This window comes from Falco rusticolus, chromosome 3 (assembly GCF_015220075.1).
Source record: "Falco rusticolus isolate bFalRus1 chromosome 3, bFalRus1.pri, whole genome shotgun sequence".
Lineage (NCBI taxonomy): Eukaryota > Metazoa > Chordata > Aves > Falconiformes > Falconidae > Falco > Falco rusticolus.
In genome coordinates, this window is record NC_051189.1 from 71,216,839 (window position 1) to 71,237,203 (window position 20,365).

General features: G+C 40.5%; 1 protein-coding gene across 2 annotated transcripts in view; it reads right to left on the bottom strand.

The window, feature by feature from the left end:
• Positions 1-20,365, bottom strand: part of TMEFF1 (transmembrane protein with EGF like and two follistatin like domains 1) — a 130,655-nt gene that overhangs the window by 48,252 nt on the left and 62,038 nt on the right. For both annotated transcript variants that reach the window (XM_037381933.1, XM_037381932.1), the window contains exons 2-3: positions 8,379-8,488; positions 4,832-4,961 (exon numbers count right to left, since the gene is read on the bottom strand). In XM_037381933.1, coding sequence (XP_037237830.1) covers positions 4,832-4,961; positions 8,379-8,488 — 240 coding nt within the window. The remainder of the gene's footprint in view (positions 1-4,831; positions 4,962-8,378; positions 8,489-20,365) is intronic.

A 20,365-nucleotide genomic window follows, 5' to 3' on the forward strand; every position in this document is an offset into this window, starting at 1 on the left:
CCCCAGCCTCCAGCAGCAGGGTTGCCTGCTAGCAATTACCCATGGTTTTGATATGGCAGCAGAAGCTTTTGGGGAGGAATCCTGACAAATGCTGACAAGCCTAATTGACAGCAGCTGCAACGTCTCCAGCAGCTGGAGAAAGGCTTTTAACCTCCGCGTTGCCAGGCATGTGGAGGGAATGTCCATTTGCCTTGATGTCTTTAGGGGAACAGTGGTTGCTGTCACTTGATCCTAGTAGCCATTTCCTGCTTAATTCTGCTATGAATAAAAATAATATCCAGCACATGTTGATGACATATGTCTGGGTAACCTATTTCTTTGCTTCCAAACATTTCCTAATGACAGAATGTTGATGCTGTACTGTCGCAAACTGATCTCTCAGGCTGGACAGGAAAGCTCCTGTATTGCACTGAAGCTGGAAGTAAGGGTCTCCATCAGGTCTCAGAATGAATGGATGTTTTTATAGCAGGTTTTCACATTTGTTATGGCTTTATTGCAAGAGCATAAAGAGTTATTTCTGCACCTTCTTAATCTAGAAGTGAGTTGCCTAGATTTTCTTCCTTAACTCCCTCAGAAGGATTAAATTGAGCTTATTATATTTCTTTTCTGAACAATGTGTGCATCTAATTATGTTTCACTGTAAGCCTCCCAGAAAAAAAAAAAAAAAAAAAAAAAGCATTTACTGTAAAACCCTGTGCATTCAAATTCAGGGTGAGAGTTTTCTTAGTTCAGTCTGAAGAATGCTAAGTTAAAGCTACTCCTAAGAGAATAATTTCTTAAATCTAACAGAGATATGGTGTTTGTTTCTAGTTCTACAAATAGCTTTTTTTTTTTTCCACTTATAGAAATCCCAACAGAAAGCGATCAACTGTGCCTTCCAAATATATAGAGTACACTGAGAATCTATAAATACAATATATCAAGTACTACTTCATTGTGTGGTTATATTTTCATGTGCATATGATATAAATCTGGCAGCAGTCAAAATCGTGGCTGTATGTGTGGGCTAACAGGAACACATATTCTTAGAAATAAATCATAAAGGTCTATTTCTTATTTACTAAATTAAAATATTTTATTTAAACTAATAAAAGACTAAATTCACCAACAAAAGGAGCAATCAAGGGACTCAGACTCCTCAATGCTCTGAGCACCCTGACTGCCCTCTCTTCCTGGTTTCTTAAAACTGTTTAGCAAGTCAGTTCAAGATAACTTCTAGTAGAGGATGGCATAACATGAATTCAGTGTAACGTCACCCTTTTTGAACCAATCAAGGCTTCTGGTCAGCAGCAAGACCACTGATGGGATGAGTTTGGCAGGAGTCCTGGTATAGATGTTCCCAACCCCTTCCCTGATGGGTGGTCCTGTCTCTGCATTTGGTTGTGGGCTGAACTGCAAATGGGAAACTGATAACGGTAAGAAATTAAAAAAAAAAAACCACGAAAAACAGGAGAAGGCTGGACATTGCTTTCATCTTGTTCACTACATAATCCCACAGAACAAGGAGGAGAAGTTGTGGAAGATGGGCAGTGCTTACAGCAAGGACTTTGCTTCACAGCCCATCTAGGCACGGGCCAGATGATTCTTTTATGAATGCAAAAGGCCAGGTTAGATGTAGACCAAAATTGTTTATAGTTTGATTTAACCCATCATTTCTCAAAGGTATGTTGTGGTATTAGGCAAAGAGAACACTAAAGCTGCATTTCACTCATTTTCCTAGTTTCTTTGTATATTGTGACGTGGGGCTACATGTATTGTCTAAAACTCACAGACCCCTGTCATCCACACCTTGTGCCAGGGGTAATTAGGCATAGAAACACCTCCATAAATCCAGGTATTTGAAAAAAACACAATGTCCCTTCTTTGAAAAATGGGCTTTGACAATGTTAAGATCTGCATATGCAGTCCTGAAAACTTCAGCCATACATTCTCTTACATTTCTCTAAATCAGCATTTTTAATCTCTAAACTTGTATTTTGTTCATTCATATAGCACCTATGACTTTTTTTAACATTGCTTATTTTAGGATCTTGCAAGTCTGACAGCACGCAGACAAAGGAAATAAATATGCTGTTAAATCATCCATGACCATAAAAAATTGATCAAAATGTTACCTGCCAAGAAATAGGTCTGACTAAATTGGTCAGTATAGTCTGTTCCCATGCCATAGCTTCGAAGCGTATCAATCCCTAGCAAACTGGAAGCATTTCATTCTTGTATGAGATGCAGAAGTCTGATGTACTTTAAATAATAAATAGTTTTTACAACACTATGTAGGAATTTCATCCTATTGTCTCAGGTGCGTCCCACCAGGATGAAGCTTTGCTTTGAAAAAAAATCAAAACTCTGATAGAAAACCAGTGGATCTATACTTATCTCCTGATTTCCCAGAACAAAGAATTTTCATAGCAAATTTAGAGGCTCTCAGTGAAAATTAATGGGGGTCTATAAAGGATTTTTTTTTTTTAATTTGGGCATTTGATTCTCCATTATATGTGTTACAGATCAAGAGTACAAATATATTGACACCTCAACGATTCATGACACCAGGCAGGGCATGGAGCGGTTCCAGATGATGGCTTTCATCATCCAATATTCTCACGCTAGCCAGGGTGCATCAGACACTTAGGGAAGCAGCAGGTACCGTTCTGCTAGAGCTCCACCAAAGCACTTTAAATTGCAGCAGTGTAAATGCAGTATGCAGTCTGAATCGCATCCTCAGGTTCATAAATGTGTTTTCAGTACTTTCTGGTCATTTGTGCCTCAGCACATGTCTTGATCTATTATACTGAGTGCTAAAAATTATACATTTTATGTAGGACTTAAAGAAAAGGAGAAAAAGGTTAAAAAAAAAATCATCCTAGACTAGCTGAGTGACACAGTAATTAGCTGCCAGCAACCTGAGGCTGAGAAGAATCCATTTTTTGTTTCAAAGTGTCTTTTTCTAAATAAGCTGGAATGCATACAAAAATAAACATTTTTTGTTGTTCCAAAAACATTACCCTAGTATTTCCTTTCAGTGAGGGAGAGAAGCTTTCATGGTGCAAGTATGTTTCTTAAAATAATTTAGGCATGAAACTAAACTAAACTAAAATAAATTTACTTATATACCCTCTGTTCAAACCTTCATACTTCTTGGTGGTTGTTATAGGAATATGCAATGTTGCAGCACTCTCCAAACTATCAAGCTACAACAAGGTCTTTTACCATCTCATACCAACATACTCTTCATGCCAGTCCCTCTGCTGCCTTCTCCTAGTCTCTCCTCACCCAGGCTGCACATTCTCTCTCTCTGCTTCTTCCTCCTCTCTCTTCCCCGGCTGCTTCCTCTTCCTTGGCTGCCCAACCCCTTAACAGAACCCACCACAGCTGCACCTTGTCTACATCGGCCAACCCACCGCCCCTGAAGCCAGCCCACAGCTGTATATTATCAATGTTAAGTAACCCAGCTTCATTCCTCTACAATGCGAGTGCTCTGAAACTGTATGAATTTTTTTCCTCTTTCCGTAGCTTCTGGAGATAATTTGGAGGTGGGAGATTGGGAAAGAAGGTAGATTCAGTCATCTGCCTGAGGTATGCCAGAATTAATGCAGCCGAGCTGGGCACAAAACACAAGTTTCCTTCAATGTTACGACCAACATCATAGTTTGTTTTGGACCTTAGCAAACAACTCCAGATCTCAGTACAGGTCTGTGCTGCAGTCAAAGACATTAAGGCAGCTCATGTAAAAGACAGCCACACTGCATTTCAATGAGGTAGCTCTGGGACTGGCAGCAGCAAGGACATGGCCTAGGTACACTGCCCCTATATTTACCCTAATTTCCAGATAGGATGTTGCAGCTACCAGTGAGTTCCAGGTTGCTACCTCTAAATTGTCATCGATAACTAGACTACCTGAAATAAAGCTAGCTGGGAGTGTGAACTTGACCCGTACTCACGTGTTTGGCTGCCATATAGATGTGACCTTGCTTAGGTTAATCCAAGTAACTATTGCGTATCAAAAGATGAGAGATGTCCCACAACATAATTTTTTTTGGTGTTATTTATGTACCAAAGAATGCAATTGTTGATGCTACTGAATCATTTAATTTAATTATGAGAAAGCCATCTGTGTGTCTGTTCTCACCAGCTTTGAATCTGCCCAGAGGTTCAGAATGCCTCTGGTGGCTAAAGTGTCTGTGTCCAAGAACATGTTACAGTATTCAAGGCAGTGAAAACCTGTCCCATGTATTTTAAGCATATGGAAAAACCTGTGTTTTAAGTGTGTGGAAAGACAGAAAAGGCCAGTCTCACATCAGAAATGTGAGGTACAATGATTTTTTAAGAGTTGCGCATACCTTCAATATAACGACCCAAAGTGAAATTGGTCAAAGGTGATGCCTTGGATATAGGTAGAGTGGCAGTCAGGCTGATCAGTGTCACTTGCTGAATGTCACACTAATTCTGTACATCTAAAAAACGAGCCCTAAAAAAATTACTAATTTGGAGTCTGCTCCAAATTTGTTGTAAGCCTTTTGATGTGTATCAAGGCTCCTCTATACGTATAACAGAAGCATTCCCAAACTATTTTCTCTTTTATTTCTACTTTTATTTTTTTTATATGCTAACAGGTTACTAAATAAACATTTATTTAGTAACCTGTTAGCATATCAGAAACTGTATCAGATTTCTTCTCTATAAAAATATTCCATTGTTGAAGAGGACTTGCGGTTTCCTCATCATTTCATTCTACGAAAAGCATCAAAATTAAAATGTCTGGAATTAAGGGCAAAACTAAAGAGCTAACCATGTAACATTGTTCATTAGTGACACAAAGTGATGTTTTACAAACCAGAATAACAAGGTCCTCTTGATACTACTGTTATCTCTTTCTGATGTTTGCAAGCAGCTCTCCTGAGGAAGCATTCATTTTGGTAAGTGTCTCCATTTGATCCACAAACGGGAATATAGTTCGTGTGACACTGAAAAAGAAATTATAAAATAACTCAGTCATACAAAAGAATGTGATTAATCTCAGCTGCATATTAATATACAGGAAGATAGTTGTGTAGATATGAATTACTAGCACTAACTTAAAACTCTGTGCACTAAAGGAAGACTTAAAATATATTAGTTTCTCAATATCCCTGTATGTATTCCTTTTGGATCACTGAAATAATAGTCCAACTCCGTACGGGCTCAACATAGGAATTCAGTAGGAAAGATTAAAAGAACAAAATAACTATGGTGGGACTTAGTATATGTCTAGAGGGAATATAGCAAGTGTCTAGAAGTATTTGAAGGATAAACACTGAGGAAGGAGAAAACTTCTTCAAGTTAATACAAGAATGTATGACTAGGCACAGGGGGATGAAACAGCAAAGGAAAATATAAGGTGAGCAGTGCTTAAGGGGAGATTTGCTGATCTTTTTGGTCATAGAATGATCTTTCAAGGGAGATGGAAAACAATCACCATCCCCATTAAATTCATGAGCATCATGAGTCTGTTTTTCTTGGTCAACAACTATAATAATGTTTTTGTATGACTATACTGAAAAATTTTCAGCTCAAAGTCAGTAGCTTTGGTACATTTAATAAAAAGGAAGGAAGAAAGGAAATTTATCATTCCAAATGACTTTGTCAGGAGCAGCCTGTATTTCTCTATTTTCTTATATTCTAAGAAACGTGGATGACATAATCCTTGTACATATCACGTGCATAAAAACGCTGAGAAACACACTAGGACCACCAATCTCCCTAACACCTGTGAGTGCCACACTGTTCCCTGCTGAACTGGAGATGCAAACCCCACTTCACTGCTGGACAAGAAGACATGCCCTGTTCGGGGTGTAATGGTAACGGTAATTCCAGACACCTTTTGCATCTTCAAAACCCCAAGGCAAAAAAACCAAACAACAAGAAGCAATGAACAAAAATGCACAGACAAGCCACCAAACTTCTGAGCCATATAAAGTGTATGATTAAACTGGTACAGTTCATCCAGTGAGAGTTCACATAGAAATAGCAACATCAGTTAAGCTAAACTGCCCCAAAAGGACGAGTTTCTTCTCCAAATTCCAAATGACAAATTTCTGCCACAACAGTTTCCTTGTGCTTTGGCGTGCCCAAACTGCAAAATGCTCATTTTTTAAAACATAATTTTGAAGGGAATTATCCTCCCTCCTTTGTCATTCTGCCAGAGGTGACCAACTGAGAATGAACTAAGCATGCACAGACAGAAATAAATTATGCTGCCAGCTCTGAAAATTATTTCTAACTTTTGCAATACTTTCCCATAGTGCATAGTCTCAGACAGTCAACCACAGCCATCAGTCCTGTCACATCTCATACCGAACAGTGACTCCTAGGGAATAATTAAACAGGTGACTCTTGAGGGGGACAATACTTTCCAACAGATAATTCTGTATTCAATCTTAAAGTTGCTGTAAGATGCTTTAAAGTTGCAGGTTTCTGTCCTGAGGACAGAAAATGAGAGGCCTTTTGTGCAGTTTGGTAAGCCTTTAGTGATTTGGCACGTATAGCCAAAAGTTCTCATGCAAACGTCCTTTAGGAGTAGAGTTGTTTCTTATGAGGAAATCCTCTAATAGCTCGAATTACTCAAATGGGAGATAGGGAATGCATTCCAGGGAGAGCAGGCTGATATCCCCGCATCTTCCTTTCAGCACGTGTTTGCTGAACCACTGTACACAAATGTGTCTAATCCCTTTTCATAGCCTTGCAAGGTCAGAATAAAAATCAGCTAGCTATGAGATAGTCATGCATGTAGAGAACCTAACAGTTTGGGCTGGTGTTTGTTCCCTGGGATATTTCGGTGCTGCTACTTGCAGACAAATTATTAAGGTTGAGAGTTACGGGAAGAATTCAACCTGCTATGTCTGAAAAAGACAGTACCTTTTCCTCATCTTTAGACTTCTTTCCTTAGAGTATAGGATAAATTTTTCAAGAAGTACGAGTAAACTTGTAAGTAGCTTAACAATAAATCTGGTTTTAAAAACGGGCTCCTCGAGACCAAGTATATAGGCTAGTTCCTTTTTTAGTCTTCATGACCTGGATATTAGGAAGTTGTAAAATTTACCACCTACAGAAAATAAATGAAACCTCTGCTTAGCCCAGGGCTGACTTTCTTTTCCTTTTTTTAAATCACTACTGGGTTTTGATCTTATTATTTTTCATAAATAAAAGTTACAGACAGAGTGAAGGCTGATGACTAAACATGTTCTAAGAATTTTTTTCTCCCTTTAAAAGGCAGTTGGATCCCATTGTTCTTGTGGGATGTAAGCTGCAGGACACCTCCAGCAAAGGTACCCACCTGAACACTACATCAACTGCCCGCTCTGAAACGCTGGAATCCCAAAATCACATACACACTTACTTACTATTCTCTCTCCCTTTGTTTTATTATTTATTGGAAACAGAACATATGATTATCTTTGAAACACTGAAGGATAGCCCACTCCAGCGTTGGTTGATAACACTGCCACTTCTTCCAGTTTTATCAGGAGTCTCATAATATTTGATATGTTTGTCCTGGCTATAAATTGTATAAAAAATGAACCTCAGTATTCTCTTTTCTCTAAAAAGTCAGGAGCAGGAAGGGGGAAGGATTGCCATAACAATTATAAAAACTAAAGACTCACAAACCAAGGAAGGATATTACACTTGCTATTTACTACTTTTTAAATGTTCAGAGGATATTTTTATAAAATTTCCATACTTTTTTTTTTTTCCTGAGTGGGAGTAATTCATTATTTTCATTCATAATCTTTATGATCACCAGTGATGCTGTTATTATCTGATTTTCAAAATGCCTTAAAATCTTCCAGGGTCTAATGTACCATATTTGGCCACCAGCAGAGCAGGGAAGAATCCTTTCCTCCAAATAATGGGTATGAGAGTAAGCAATCCATAATAAGTACTGCATTTAAATTAGAAAGCTTCATCTGGTGTATGTGACAACACATGGCTGCCATGCCCCAGGTCACCTCCCCCCCAGCCTCAGGTCTTGGGGCAGGGTGAGGAAGGTGGGGAGGCAGAGGTGTCACCCAGCACTCCCCACCTCTGCTCGTGCTGGGCACAGGGACCGTGGCTGCTGGCACATGAAATCCCTCCATTCCTTCCCACGTCAGCCTGTGCTGCTGCCTGACTTACCAAAACCATGTGGGGACCTAACACAAAGCTACACTTCCCACTTGCTTCCTGAGCACTCCTTGGTGACGTTCAGTCACATACCATCCCAACCAGTGCCATTAAAAGAAGTTAAGGTCAGACTATATAAGGCTGTAGATGAGCAACATTTTTGAAGTGGTGATTCTACAAATACTTCAATACACCTGAAGGATTGGTCAGAAACAGCAAACAAAAAGGTGAGCGGCCCTTACCTGGAACTGACACGCACATTTCAAGCTGTCCCCCTCTTCCTTGCACACTCCTCCATATTTACACGACGATTCATCACACACTCTTACGTCAGATTCCCTTACATTTAACTCTGCAAAACAAATAGTAAAAGGAGACAGAAAAGAAATTGCAAGGTGAGTAATTTTAGGGAATGCCTTGTCCGTAAACCCACTGAGTGCTCCTGCTCATAAAGAAATTAGAAGGAAAGGGCTGGATCTCTTTCCAGGGCTGCCCTGTGTTGGCTCCATCCTGCTCCCCAGGGGCAGGTGCCGCTCCCAGAGGCAGCTTTGCCTGGTTGTCCCAGTGGCTGTGACTAGATGCCACTTCACCAAACAAACAGATACAGTGTAGGCACGTTTACACTGCCCAGATTCCCTTCCATGCCCCTGCTGCTGGGGATGCTCCCAGTACAAAACCTTCCTCCACAGAAGCTGTGTCCAGCCGGAATCAGGATCTTTACATGAGCCATAACCCATGTTTCTCACCCGCTGCCTCCTTTTGCCTTAGTCACAACAAAGGTCCTGAAGAAGAAGAAAAGCTAAAATCTCTTCTCTGACTGGTTTTCCAGTCTCTGCCTTGCCCATACCACTATCCTTCAGACTAAGGATAAACTGAAATATGTTTAAACTAGTATAATTTACTTGCACTATAGGAGCCAGAGTAATGAACCAGAGCCCTCTGTCTTAACTGTTGCATAAAAGTCTGAGGCACAAATGCAGCTCCTGGCTCAGTAAGCTTGCAGCAGGGGTACAGCTGGCAAAAGGGAAACCAAGGGACTATGTACATCAACTGCATAGGCACTAGCTCCAGAACAAAGGTTGCTTAAATAGCTCCAAGCTTTTGGGGGCATCACATCCAAGGGTAGTTTTAAAGGAGAACAAATATATCCTTTTGAAAGAAGTATTTGGTTTGAACTATCTATAGAAGAGAGAGCAAGGGAAGGCACCAGAGGGATGATGGAAGTGGTCAGTGTCAGCCTAAATGTGATCTTGGCAGGCTGTGTGGGAACAGTGCTATTACTGTTGATTGCAACAAAAAGGTGAAAATAACACCAAGGGATCTAGTAAACTCCCCTGCCACAGTTTGAGGCTGCACTGATATCAGAGGATATCATTCAAAGCTGTCTGTGCTTTGGCTCAAGTCAGAAACCTCCAGGACTCTATAGCAATATGACAGACTAAAGAGATTTATTGACAATGGTGCGCTTTAAAATAATATCTGAGACTTTTAATAAGCAAGCCCTATCCAGATAACTGGCTTAAAGAAAGCGCTGAATCCCAGCTATTCAGACATGGGGAAAGGTAGGTCAAATGCAGAAGAAAATAATGCCACTTGCAGTCTCAAATAAGCAGTCACCCTCCTGCTCACAGCAGTGTCAGCACTCTGGCATGACAGTGACAGACACCCTGGAAATGTGCTCCTGTGGGTTTGCGTAACAGTATACACCCACACAGATAGTTTATATAAATAAATATATATTCATATAATAATTTCTGTAGTAAATTATGCTGTCCTATGCTTTTATATTTAATATAGCATAATTACATTTTTTTCATAGCGCTAAAGTTACAGAAATACAGCTCAACAGAAAGTCCAGTTACGATCAACGTATTTTGTCAACTGTGAGAAAAAATTGAAAAAAATACTCATTTTTTTTTCCTATACGCTCATTATTCCTGAAGGCATAAATGAGGAGGGCAATATGTGTAGCAGCGGGCAGTTAGGTATCCTCGTTGCCATCACAACCCTGTGCACGTGTTCACTAACGTTATTCTTAATGTCGCCATTTATCAATGTGACTGCTGCATTGTAGGGACCAAGTTAATGTGACAGAACATTGCAGCTTTTCAATTTAGTGTGTTCATAACTTGCTCCTGAAGGAAATGTGCCTTTCTTTCTCCTCATGAAGACCTGTTCCATGAAGATGAAGAAACTATCAAGATTAATTAAGGGGAAATCATTGTCGTATCTGAAAGAAGGATCCACCTTTAATTTATATCACATTTGAGAAAATGCAATTTGTAAAAGAGAGTAACCAGACAAATTACAGTGTGCACAGCTTTCAAAATCCTGTTTTCATCAGCTCAGGAAACTACAGAGATGTGAATACCCCTTCTCAACCCTCAGCTGAGCTCACAGGGCTTGGCGCTTCGCAGCATCTTACCCAACCAGCAGGAGAAATCCCTTGGCAGCTGCAACTCATGCTTGAAATCCTGAGGGTCTACACGATGTCCAACTGCCCAAGCAGCACAGCACAGACTTTCCTCCAACCTCTGTTGTTCCCCAGTGTGAAGGGGGCACACAACCACCCAGGAACAAACCTCTTCACCACAGCAGGGGGCAAGGGACCTCACTTTCCTGCATGGGAGGGGAAGGATGCAGGGGAGGTCAGAAACAGCCCCCAGTTGACAGTTCAGTATTGAGGCTGAACCAGAGATGTGCTTGTTCCTAACTTAGCTATTGCTCTGACTGCAAAACCAGTGGGAAAGAGAAAGATTTCTGAGGAAAACAATTACAGGACATGTAAAGATGGGGATGGGGAAGCAGCCCTTGTGAGCACTCCTTAGCCAAGAAACCAAGACTTCATTTTTTAAACAAAATCCATAGGAGGAAGGAATTGATGACAGAAAGCACACTGTTTCAATGGTTACTTAATTTTAGGAGTGGACTGTTTTTCTTCCCACATAAATGATAAATACTGATGATAAGCTTTTTTGCACGAGGTGAACATTGAGCAGGAAAGGTCATTCAGAAGCCAGGAGCCAATGCCATTTTCCAAAGCTGTGCAAAAGACAAGATACTCTGATGACTGGCACTTTAACATTGATAGATGAACTTTATTCTATTTCAGGATGTCATCTAATTCCTGCTTCCATTCAGTGGCAAATTCCAGCAAGCAGCAAAACCAAGCCACCAACACGCACACTATTACATCTGATGGAACCACAAGTGCTGGGGAATGTTGTGGCCATAATGACTCCCAGATCTATGGCATTCAGTGAAAAAATGAATAGATGAGGATGGATGTTGATAGAGCCATGTGAAGAGGAACTGTAAATGTCTCGCATGTCTGAAATATTCTCTGTCTTCAGTGGATTCTCCATAGAGAGAGAATTAAAATGGAGTTTCTGCAACTATTTCCAGAGTAACAAAATCATTATAATCACATGTGAGAACAGATCTACAAAAGGAATAAGAACATGTAGCAAATGGTTTGGAGTAATTTCTTACATGTTTCTTGAACGCCTATTGCAAGTCATTTCCTAGACTTTTAGCAGGTATAAATACAAGAAAGCCTCAGTGTGATTCATTATGTACAGCGAGAAGATGGTGAGTAGTAATCCATCAACTCCCAGGAGAGAATATAATTAGCACAATTAAATCAGGCTTCCAAATTTATGATAAAATTAATCTCCAAAGACCTGAAATGAGATATTAAAAATGATTTGCTAGTATCTGTTCAGCCTATACACTTCCTGGTGGTGTGAGGGCTGACCAACACAGGGCAGCTTGCAGGAATTTGGCTGCAAAGACCCACATCAAGGCCTTTTGGTTTTTTATTTTCTCTTTTGAAATGAATTAACATAGCGATAATGTGATAAATCACTAAAAATGAGGAAAGCTTTCTCCATTTTGACTCCTTTCAAAGAACTTGAAGTACAGCTCGATGCAAGTATCTGGAGACCGACTCTTCGCCTGTGACCTCAGAAGGCATTGCTCTGAGGCATGAACCTATTGTTATAAGCTAAATTACATGTGTCAAAATGCTGAACTTGAAGATAAAATCAAATCTGTAGGTTATAGTGCATCAAATGTTGCTTCCATCTGGATATCTTGAGAGTAAAATAAAATCTAAGATGGGCAAATCTGGTAACTGCATAAGCAATTTTTTTCAAAACTTATGTTTCTCCTGGGGTCGGCAATAGTACATAGTAATGATGAAAGGATATAAGGAACCAAAAAAAATACCTTTCCCACCTGGAAGTGAGCGGGTGGGATTAGTAGCAGTGCCACCAGCTTTGGCCCTCTTGAATAATTCAGTTGTGCCTGGGAAACACCCTCTCTGCCTGCCTGCCTGTTTTCTGTTTCCTATGGGTAAGACTGTAACCAGTGGCAGTGCCAGGACCCCTCACCGGTGCCCTTTTCCTCTTGAGCTATGGGTTTGGTAGAAGAGAGGGAGCAAGCTGCATCATTCTCACTAGAGGAAAAAGGTAAGGCAGTGTGGGGCACCTCACTGCTGCTTTTCTGTCCTCCAAAGAGTTTGTTCTTTATGAAGCTTTAAATTAGGGTGTATGACCTCTCATGGAGGTCATATACAGACATACACAGATCTGGGAAAGTTCATAAAGGATCTGTTACTCTACAGGTAAAAAGAACCCCTAGAATTTTAAGAAGAGCTGAAGTGGGTCATTGTCTTGGGAAAAGGCTCAGAGGAGAAATTATGTCATGTGAGGATGTTAGAGCTCACACAGTATACTGGAGATAGTAGCATTATGACTGGATATTGTGGGTCTGCATGGCAAGGTTTTGGTAGAAGGGGGGCTATGGGGGTGGCTTGTGTGAGAAGATGGCAGAAGCTTCTCCCATGTCCAATAGAGCCAATGCCAGCTGGCTCCAAGACAGACCTGCCACTGGCCAAGCCCATCAGCAACAGTGGTAGTGCCTCTGGGATAGCTTATTAACAAGGGAAACCCAAAAGATCCGTGCAACACAATTGCAGCGGAAGAGAGGAGTGAGAATATGTAACAGCAACAACTCTGCAGACACCCAGATCAGTGCAGGAGGGGGAGGAGATGCTCCAGGTGCAGCAGAGATTCCCCTGCAGCACATGGTGAAGACCCTGGTGAGGCAGGCTGTCCCCCTGCAACCTATGGGGTTTATTGGTGGAGCAGATATCACCTGCAGCCCCTGGAGGACCCCATGTTGGAGCAGGTGGATACCCAAGGAGTCTGTGACCCCCTGGGAAGCCTGCAACAAGCCCTCCCCCTGAGGAGGAAGGAGCAGCAGAAACAAGGTGCAGTGAACTGACTGCAGCCCCTGTTCCCTGTCTGCCTGTGTTGCTCGGGTGGAAGCGGTAGAGAAATCAGGAATTAAGTTAAGCCTGGGAAGGAAAGAGGGGTGGGGAGAAGGTGTTTCTTCTGATTTGATGGGTAATAAATTAAACTAATCTTCCCCAAGTGGAATCTGTTTTGCCCGTGATGGTAATTGGTGAGTGAACTGCCTGTCCTCATCGCAGCCCAGCAGCCTTCCATTATATTTTCTCTCCCCTGTCTGGTTGAGGAGGGGAGTTACAGAGTGGCTTGGTGGGACCTGGCACCCAGCCAAGGTCAACCCACTACACTGGACAGGCTCTCAGAACCACAGAAGAGAGTCAAAATTTGATGAGCAGAAAACCTTTAACCCACTCGATTTTGGGAGTTAGCCTCATGACTCTGGGTTGGCTTTGGCAAGTCATTGGCTTTTTTGGTTTTGGCAAACCATTCTGATTTTGACAAATTATTTAGGAATTATTGGAGAACTTTGTGGGGGGAAAAAAAACCCAACAAAACTTACCAGAAAACCTTGCCCTTAAGGATTATAAAGCTGAGGTGTTCACGTGACAAGTACAGTAATAACCCGTGTCTTAAATCTAACTCTTGAATAAAACTTCACCTGCCAGTCACACCAGACACCCAGAGAAGACCTATGTCCCAGTGGTTCCCAAGCACAGCCTGCCCACTTGAACCATGAAGATGAGTATGAGTGGCATCACAGATAAAGAAATCACTGCAAAAAATATTCTCCAGGGAACCTTTTGGATGCCCCTGGGATATCTCTGCTTACCTCCAGCTTCCAGCTCTGAACAAAACAGCACAGCTCCCCTGTAGATCCTAGCAGTCCCATGCAGGCATACGACCAGCCCAGCTGGTACTAGCTTAAGTCACTTTAGATTTCTGTCACCTACAGTGACTCTGACATTGGTTGAGCCACTTAGCTGACATGTATACATCTATAAATAAACATTTACATTTAGGTGTCTTAATCTACAAGCTTGACCCCATCCCGTTGCTTTTTCAAAGTGCACCCAGTAGAGCCCTTCCTGCAGTAAATCAGACAAATGCTTACAAAGCTGTTACATACAGGCTGCGGACAAGAGGCATAATTTTGGGAGTCCCTGTGTGTGATCTAGTTGTTCTGACACTGACAATATGTGTTTGAAGTGTGGCAGCATAAGGTATTCCCCATTTCAGCCACTGGGTACAAGTCTCACAGATAAAGGCAAGTTAGAGCCATGTACAACAGAACTCATTTCTATTTATTTTATTGCAGGTCTTCAACTCCTCACTGGTTCCTACTACACCTGCTACACTGATTTCCCTCCTTAGCCAATCTTTCTTTACAGCTGATCCACTAACCTTTCTCTGCCCCCTTAAAAACATCAGAGCAACATTCAAGAAAACATGCTTCTGCTTTGAAGATTGAATTAAGAAGTGTAAGGGAAAAAACCCTCTGAAGTAGGTGGGGCCATTTGCAGAGCCACAGAAGAAGCAAGGAGCAAGCCCTAGCAGACTCTGAAAAGCAGTGTTCCCCTCACTGGCGTTACACTACTCCAACAGTGAGATTTGCTAAGAATGGCTTTTTTTCTAGAGATGTTGTGGCTTCTTTTAAGATAGTGAAACCATATATTGGGTTGGTAGTTTGCACAGCAGAAATGAAACAGGGACATGGACTCAGGATTGGACACACATGCCTCTCAGTTCTTTGCAGGAGATGAGAAGTAAAGGTTGATTCCACGGTGGACACAGAAGGATATTTTTGTCTTCTATCAGCTTCAGTGTGCCACATCCACAAGCATTAACCTGACATCTCTTACCACAACTTCTGTGCTCTGTTTCTGCAGTAAAAGGCAAAACTAGGAGCCAAATTCTCCTAATGGATGTCAAATACATAAGGTGAAATGTTGTTCCACCTGCTTTGTGCCTGTGTGGTGAAGATGGTTTATTTTAAAACAAACCAGCACATACTGCTCAGGCATTTACATGTGCATAAACAGTTCTGGGGGAAAGGAAGCCCCCAGGCTTTGAATCAATTTCTTTGACACCTGCCACTGATGCCATTTAAACACCTAGTATTAATTCCTGCTTTTTCTTCATCTCATGTTCATAAAGTGTTTCACTGAAATATAACTCACCCTAGCAGAAAGTGAGTGAGCGGGCCCTGCTAGCTGTCCCTTGGTAGGGAACGATCCCTGGCTCTAGTGCTGCAGCCAAAGGAGCAAGTGTTGTTTCTTTCTGCATCAGTTAAAGAGCAAAGTATTAGTAAAACATGGTGCCTTCAGAACCACAACCTTCCAAAACAAATACGTATCATTGACAAAACCTGACAACACCATTTATTTGGTGATTAATGAACAATCTCTACATCCATATAATTTTGCTGTCCCCGTCTGTTTCAGCAGTTGTGGGTTACAAAAATCATGAGAATTTGCATTGTAGAGTTTATGTCTGTTTAATTTCTTCTCAGAAATTATCTGAGGTTATGAAAGAGGAAAAGGAGAGCAGACAGGCCCCTCAGACAAAATTAGCAATTACTTGTCCAAATAAAAAATACTTGTTTGTGTCAGACAAGTCAAAGCAAGACAGAGTGGATCATACTTGTTTATAGGAAAAAGTATGTTTTTCAGAAGACAAAACAGACAATAAGACAAACTACTGGGAAATAAGGCAGGGATAAGGAGGATGCCATTCAGACACTGCATACCCTCTTTGAAGATGGCTGTTGTCACTGATTTGAGGTGACATTTTAGCAAGAAACAATTCACAGGAGATTAAGAAGGTGGAGTGTGTGGAGAGTGGAAAGAGAAAAATGAGGAAAAGAGCTGTTTAGAAAAAGCAGAGAAGAAAAAGAGGAAAATGAAAATATGTAACATGGGACAATCTAAAACAAATATAAGTTCTAAATAACTAAAACAGTTAAAACCCGTTTAGATGCCTTTTCTGTGATATGGTATCATTTTCTTTCACATTTGCATTAGAAGAAAGCAATTGATTGGAACAGCCTAGACGATATATGTAAAAAAAACCCCCACAGTCATTACAATTAATTTACTCCCCCTCCCAAAAAAGACAACTGTAATCTAATGGCATTAAGATAGTCCCAGATTTTTTTTTAATTGGTCAATTAATGGACGCCTTGGGTGGCTGATGGCAAATCTGCTGTTTTCAAAAAAAATCTTAAGCAGTATGATAGGACTAGTAAAACCTATTTTGTTGTGTCTTGATGCAGTAGTTAAGACCCAATTGGGCATAAAAAAAAAAAAAAAAGCTGTACTTTGGCTCTTGAGGATGCTTTCTGAGTGAATAAAGCTTGAAATATTTCCCTAAAACTACTCTTATAAGACCATGTTAATATTTGACTGCTTAAGTGCCATCCGGTTTACCTAGGATGATTATACTTTTACGTTTCTAGTTACTACAGCCTCCTTTTAAAACAAAGAAAAACAGAACGCATACGTGTTGCTTAAGTAATTAGTATTCTTGCACACAATAGCAAACCACAGCAAATTTTAACAACTGGCATTCACACAACAAGGTAACAAGATTGGCTTTGAACCTGAGAGTCTCCCACACTGCAATCGTTCACATTACCCCTGTGCCTCAGCCTAACTCTATTCGGTGTGAAAGAAAGTAAGGAAAGTGTCATAGTGATGGGTGTTTGGATGACAGTTCTGTCAAAATATTGGATTCAGCCCACGGTGCATTTCTGTTTCCATCATGCCAAAAAAAAAAAAAAAAAGGTATTTGTAGGGAAAGTTTAGGCATTTTTTTGTTATATTAAAAGCTTTGAAAATATTTCAGGAATTATGCATAATCTGTAGGTGAATATTGCAGCAAATGGTACAGATTGACTGGCTGGTGCAATTCGTTGGAGACAGGGAAAGATGCAATGAGAACTTGAAGTTATTTTCTTTCTCATAAACACTTCTGTATCGAGGTTAGGCAGCACAGCAATCTGGCCTTCAGGACACAGGTCTGTGTGCTTTTCTGACAGCAGCTATCCCAGCCACTGACTTCCATACCTGCTTACAGAGCAGAATCTGTCTTACTACGCAAAAAATAATGAGTATTATTATGTAAGGCTGTTATAAAGAAGTTAGTATGTCATGTATATTTTTACATAAAATTAACATAAAATATTAGAAAAAAAATGCTCATATAGCATATTTACAGCAAGATTGATTACAACATGTATCATCAGTCTTTAGTTTCTAAGGAAACCAAGGCTGTGCAGAGAGCAGCGACTCTCCAATTGTGTCTCCATTGGTTTCTTCCAATAACTTTTGCACTCACTGGGCAATTCCAGCCAAATCTGACAGTGGTAGAAGCCGAGGACAACAAGTTTCCCACAAGTTCATGAGAAATGAATGGCTGCTTGAAGAAGAGGTGTCCAACATCATGCTAGTTGGACAAGTTAAGGGAGCATACATCAGGACAAGGCTTATGAGACAAAATCACAAACACATGCAGTGTAGTTTTTTTTCACAAACACATGCAAATAAGTGGTCGTTGACTGTTTTCAACTCATGGCACTGTTATGGTACTTGCAGATGGAAATTTAGACTTGGATTGTGTAAACACTTCTAAACACATGGACATTTTAGGATACTGGATAATTGGTGGTGCTGAATGCTAATCTCTGTACAAATGGATGCATTCTGGTAGGATAACTTTAAAAATAGTGCTCTTACAGTTTGCCAGCCTTTTTCAGCTAGTGGGACTCCTATGAAAGTTTTCATTTGCATAAATTATAGTGTTTCTGACAGTTGTGCAGCATGTGCAATTACAGTCAGTGGGAAAATGTTATTTGTCCTTGTTCCCTTAACGCCTACTTGCTCTGTCTCTCAGTCTACAGAGTAGATGGTCAAATACTCAAAACATTTCCAAGTGGCTTGCTGTGGGTGTTATATCTCTCCTCTCCCCTGACCCCCACATTGGGCAGTTTTACTTGCTTTCCAGCATCATTATCCGTGTAAGACCAAAGCAGGCAAGTACACTGCTCCCATGGAAGCTAGAGATTTTGCTAACGAATCTTTGGCCTGAAGAAATTGTTCTATGCCAATTACAAACTAAGGTGATCTCTTTAGTTCTGTTCATCAAGTAAATCTGACAGTTAGCTCCCTAAGCCTGTAGAGAAATAACAAGCTGTTGAAACACTCTGAAACAAAAGAGTTCTCATTTACACACCTGAAGAACTTGACAACTGAAGCAAAATAAAATGGTGGTAAAAACCAACATCAAAGCAACTAACTAGCTTCCATAAACATTGCAGGGAATTTCTTCTTTGATCTGTAGGTGACACACGTAACTCAAACTGATTCTAGATTGCAAAATAATATTGGTCAAATTTTGATCCCGTTCCTGGCACAAAAAAACTTGCTTTAGTTTAGGGAGCAACTTTCCAGATTGAGAGCTGGAATAGAGATGCCATGCTTTATCGAGCCTCCAGAATTACTGTATTTATTTACAGGTGGGGAGTGGATAGCTAATGGATCTACCTCACCGCGGTGCTCCTCACTTCTATTTCTTCTGCAGCAGAAGGGAAGCTAGCCCCAATGTGAACAGTGCTCTGATGCAAAGATGTAGCCTTTCTATAACCATTTCAGCCATCTCCCCTCCTTGATCCCTGCCTCCAGAGCTCTGTGCTGTGGTCAGAAAAAGGAACCTTTGCCTCTGTGAGCAATAGTAAGGGAAGCAGTAAAAAGGCCTGATCATGAGGGTTTTTGGCGTTGTTGAGACAAGAGCTGAAGTCAGCAGAAGCTTGGGCATGTCAGAAGTGTGTCCATTTACTACAAAGCCCATATATTTTCTTCACTCTCAAGGTCATGTCAACATATGCTTGACTTCAGCACTCTGGAAGTCCTAACATGAAGAGAGGCTCAGGTGTAAATGCACTTACACTTTCCTCTAAGGAAAGTTAAGCAAGTTGCTTGGATTCTTGCTGTTTGTCTTACTTTATTTTAAGGACATTTTGGGGGACTGGGAAAGCAAAGCCAACTATAAATGTTACATCAACCTCACCACTTTCCTTACTCTTCTTGTGGTTTCAGTGTCAGAGAGATGTTTAAAAAGCAGATGAGTCTTGATCCTTCAAAGCCCCACAGACAACTGTAGCAGCCATAGAACAGCCTCCCAGGTTGTCAGCTAAAACACTGGATGCATTGTCCTTCTGGAAGTCATTTTCTTCTGACTTACTTTGAAAACATTAAAATACATTTAAAAAAAAAATAATCTCCCATGGATAATGGAAAATGCTAGAGGAAACCAATAGGTGCTCACAGACCTTTGGGGATAAACCAACACAGTACTGACACAGATTATACAGCACAACTCAGGTTACTATACACACTCTGCATATTACACAGATTATAAATGATTGCCAAAAAAGGTATGCTTCACAGGAAAAAAAAAAAATTTAAAAATGAAAAATAAATATATAAATGCATTCCAAATGCAGTATTTTCAGTAATAAAATTTCCAACGTTCAGTATTGACTCCTATGTTACTTTCTTTCCCTTCCACTTCTCCATTTATCCCAACATTTTTCCTTTACACTTAAAAAGACAGAGGAGAATTAAAACTATCTGGAATGCAAAGTACTTTCATTACTCATCTACAAAAGCAAGAAAAACAGGTGGTTTTTTGTGAATTTCCTAGAAAAATACTATTTTCTACAAAATCATTTTTGATCAGGAATATCTCGATTTGAAAAGGTGTTTTGCCATTTAGCGTACATAATCTGGGGCTCCAATCCTATAAATGCCTGGGCAGACACTTAACCTTGAGCATCTGTGTGATCTAAATAAACTAAATGGAACTAATCATGTACGAGATTAAGAACACCTTTAAAGTGCTGGTAGGCTCAAGGACACAAGCAATTTTTTGAGGACCTGATTTTTATGCAAATAATAATTAACTTTTCTGGGAATACT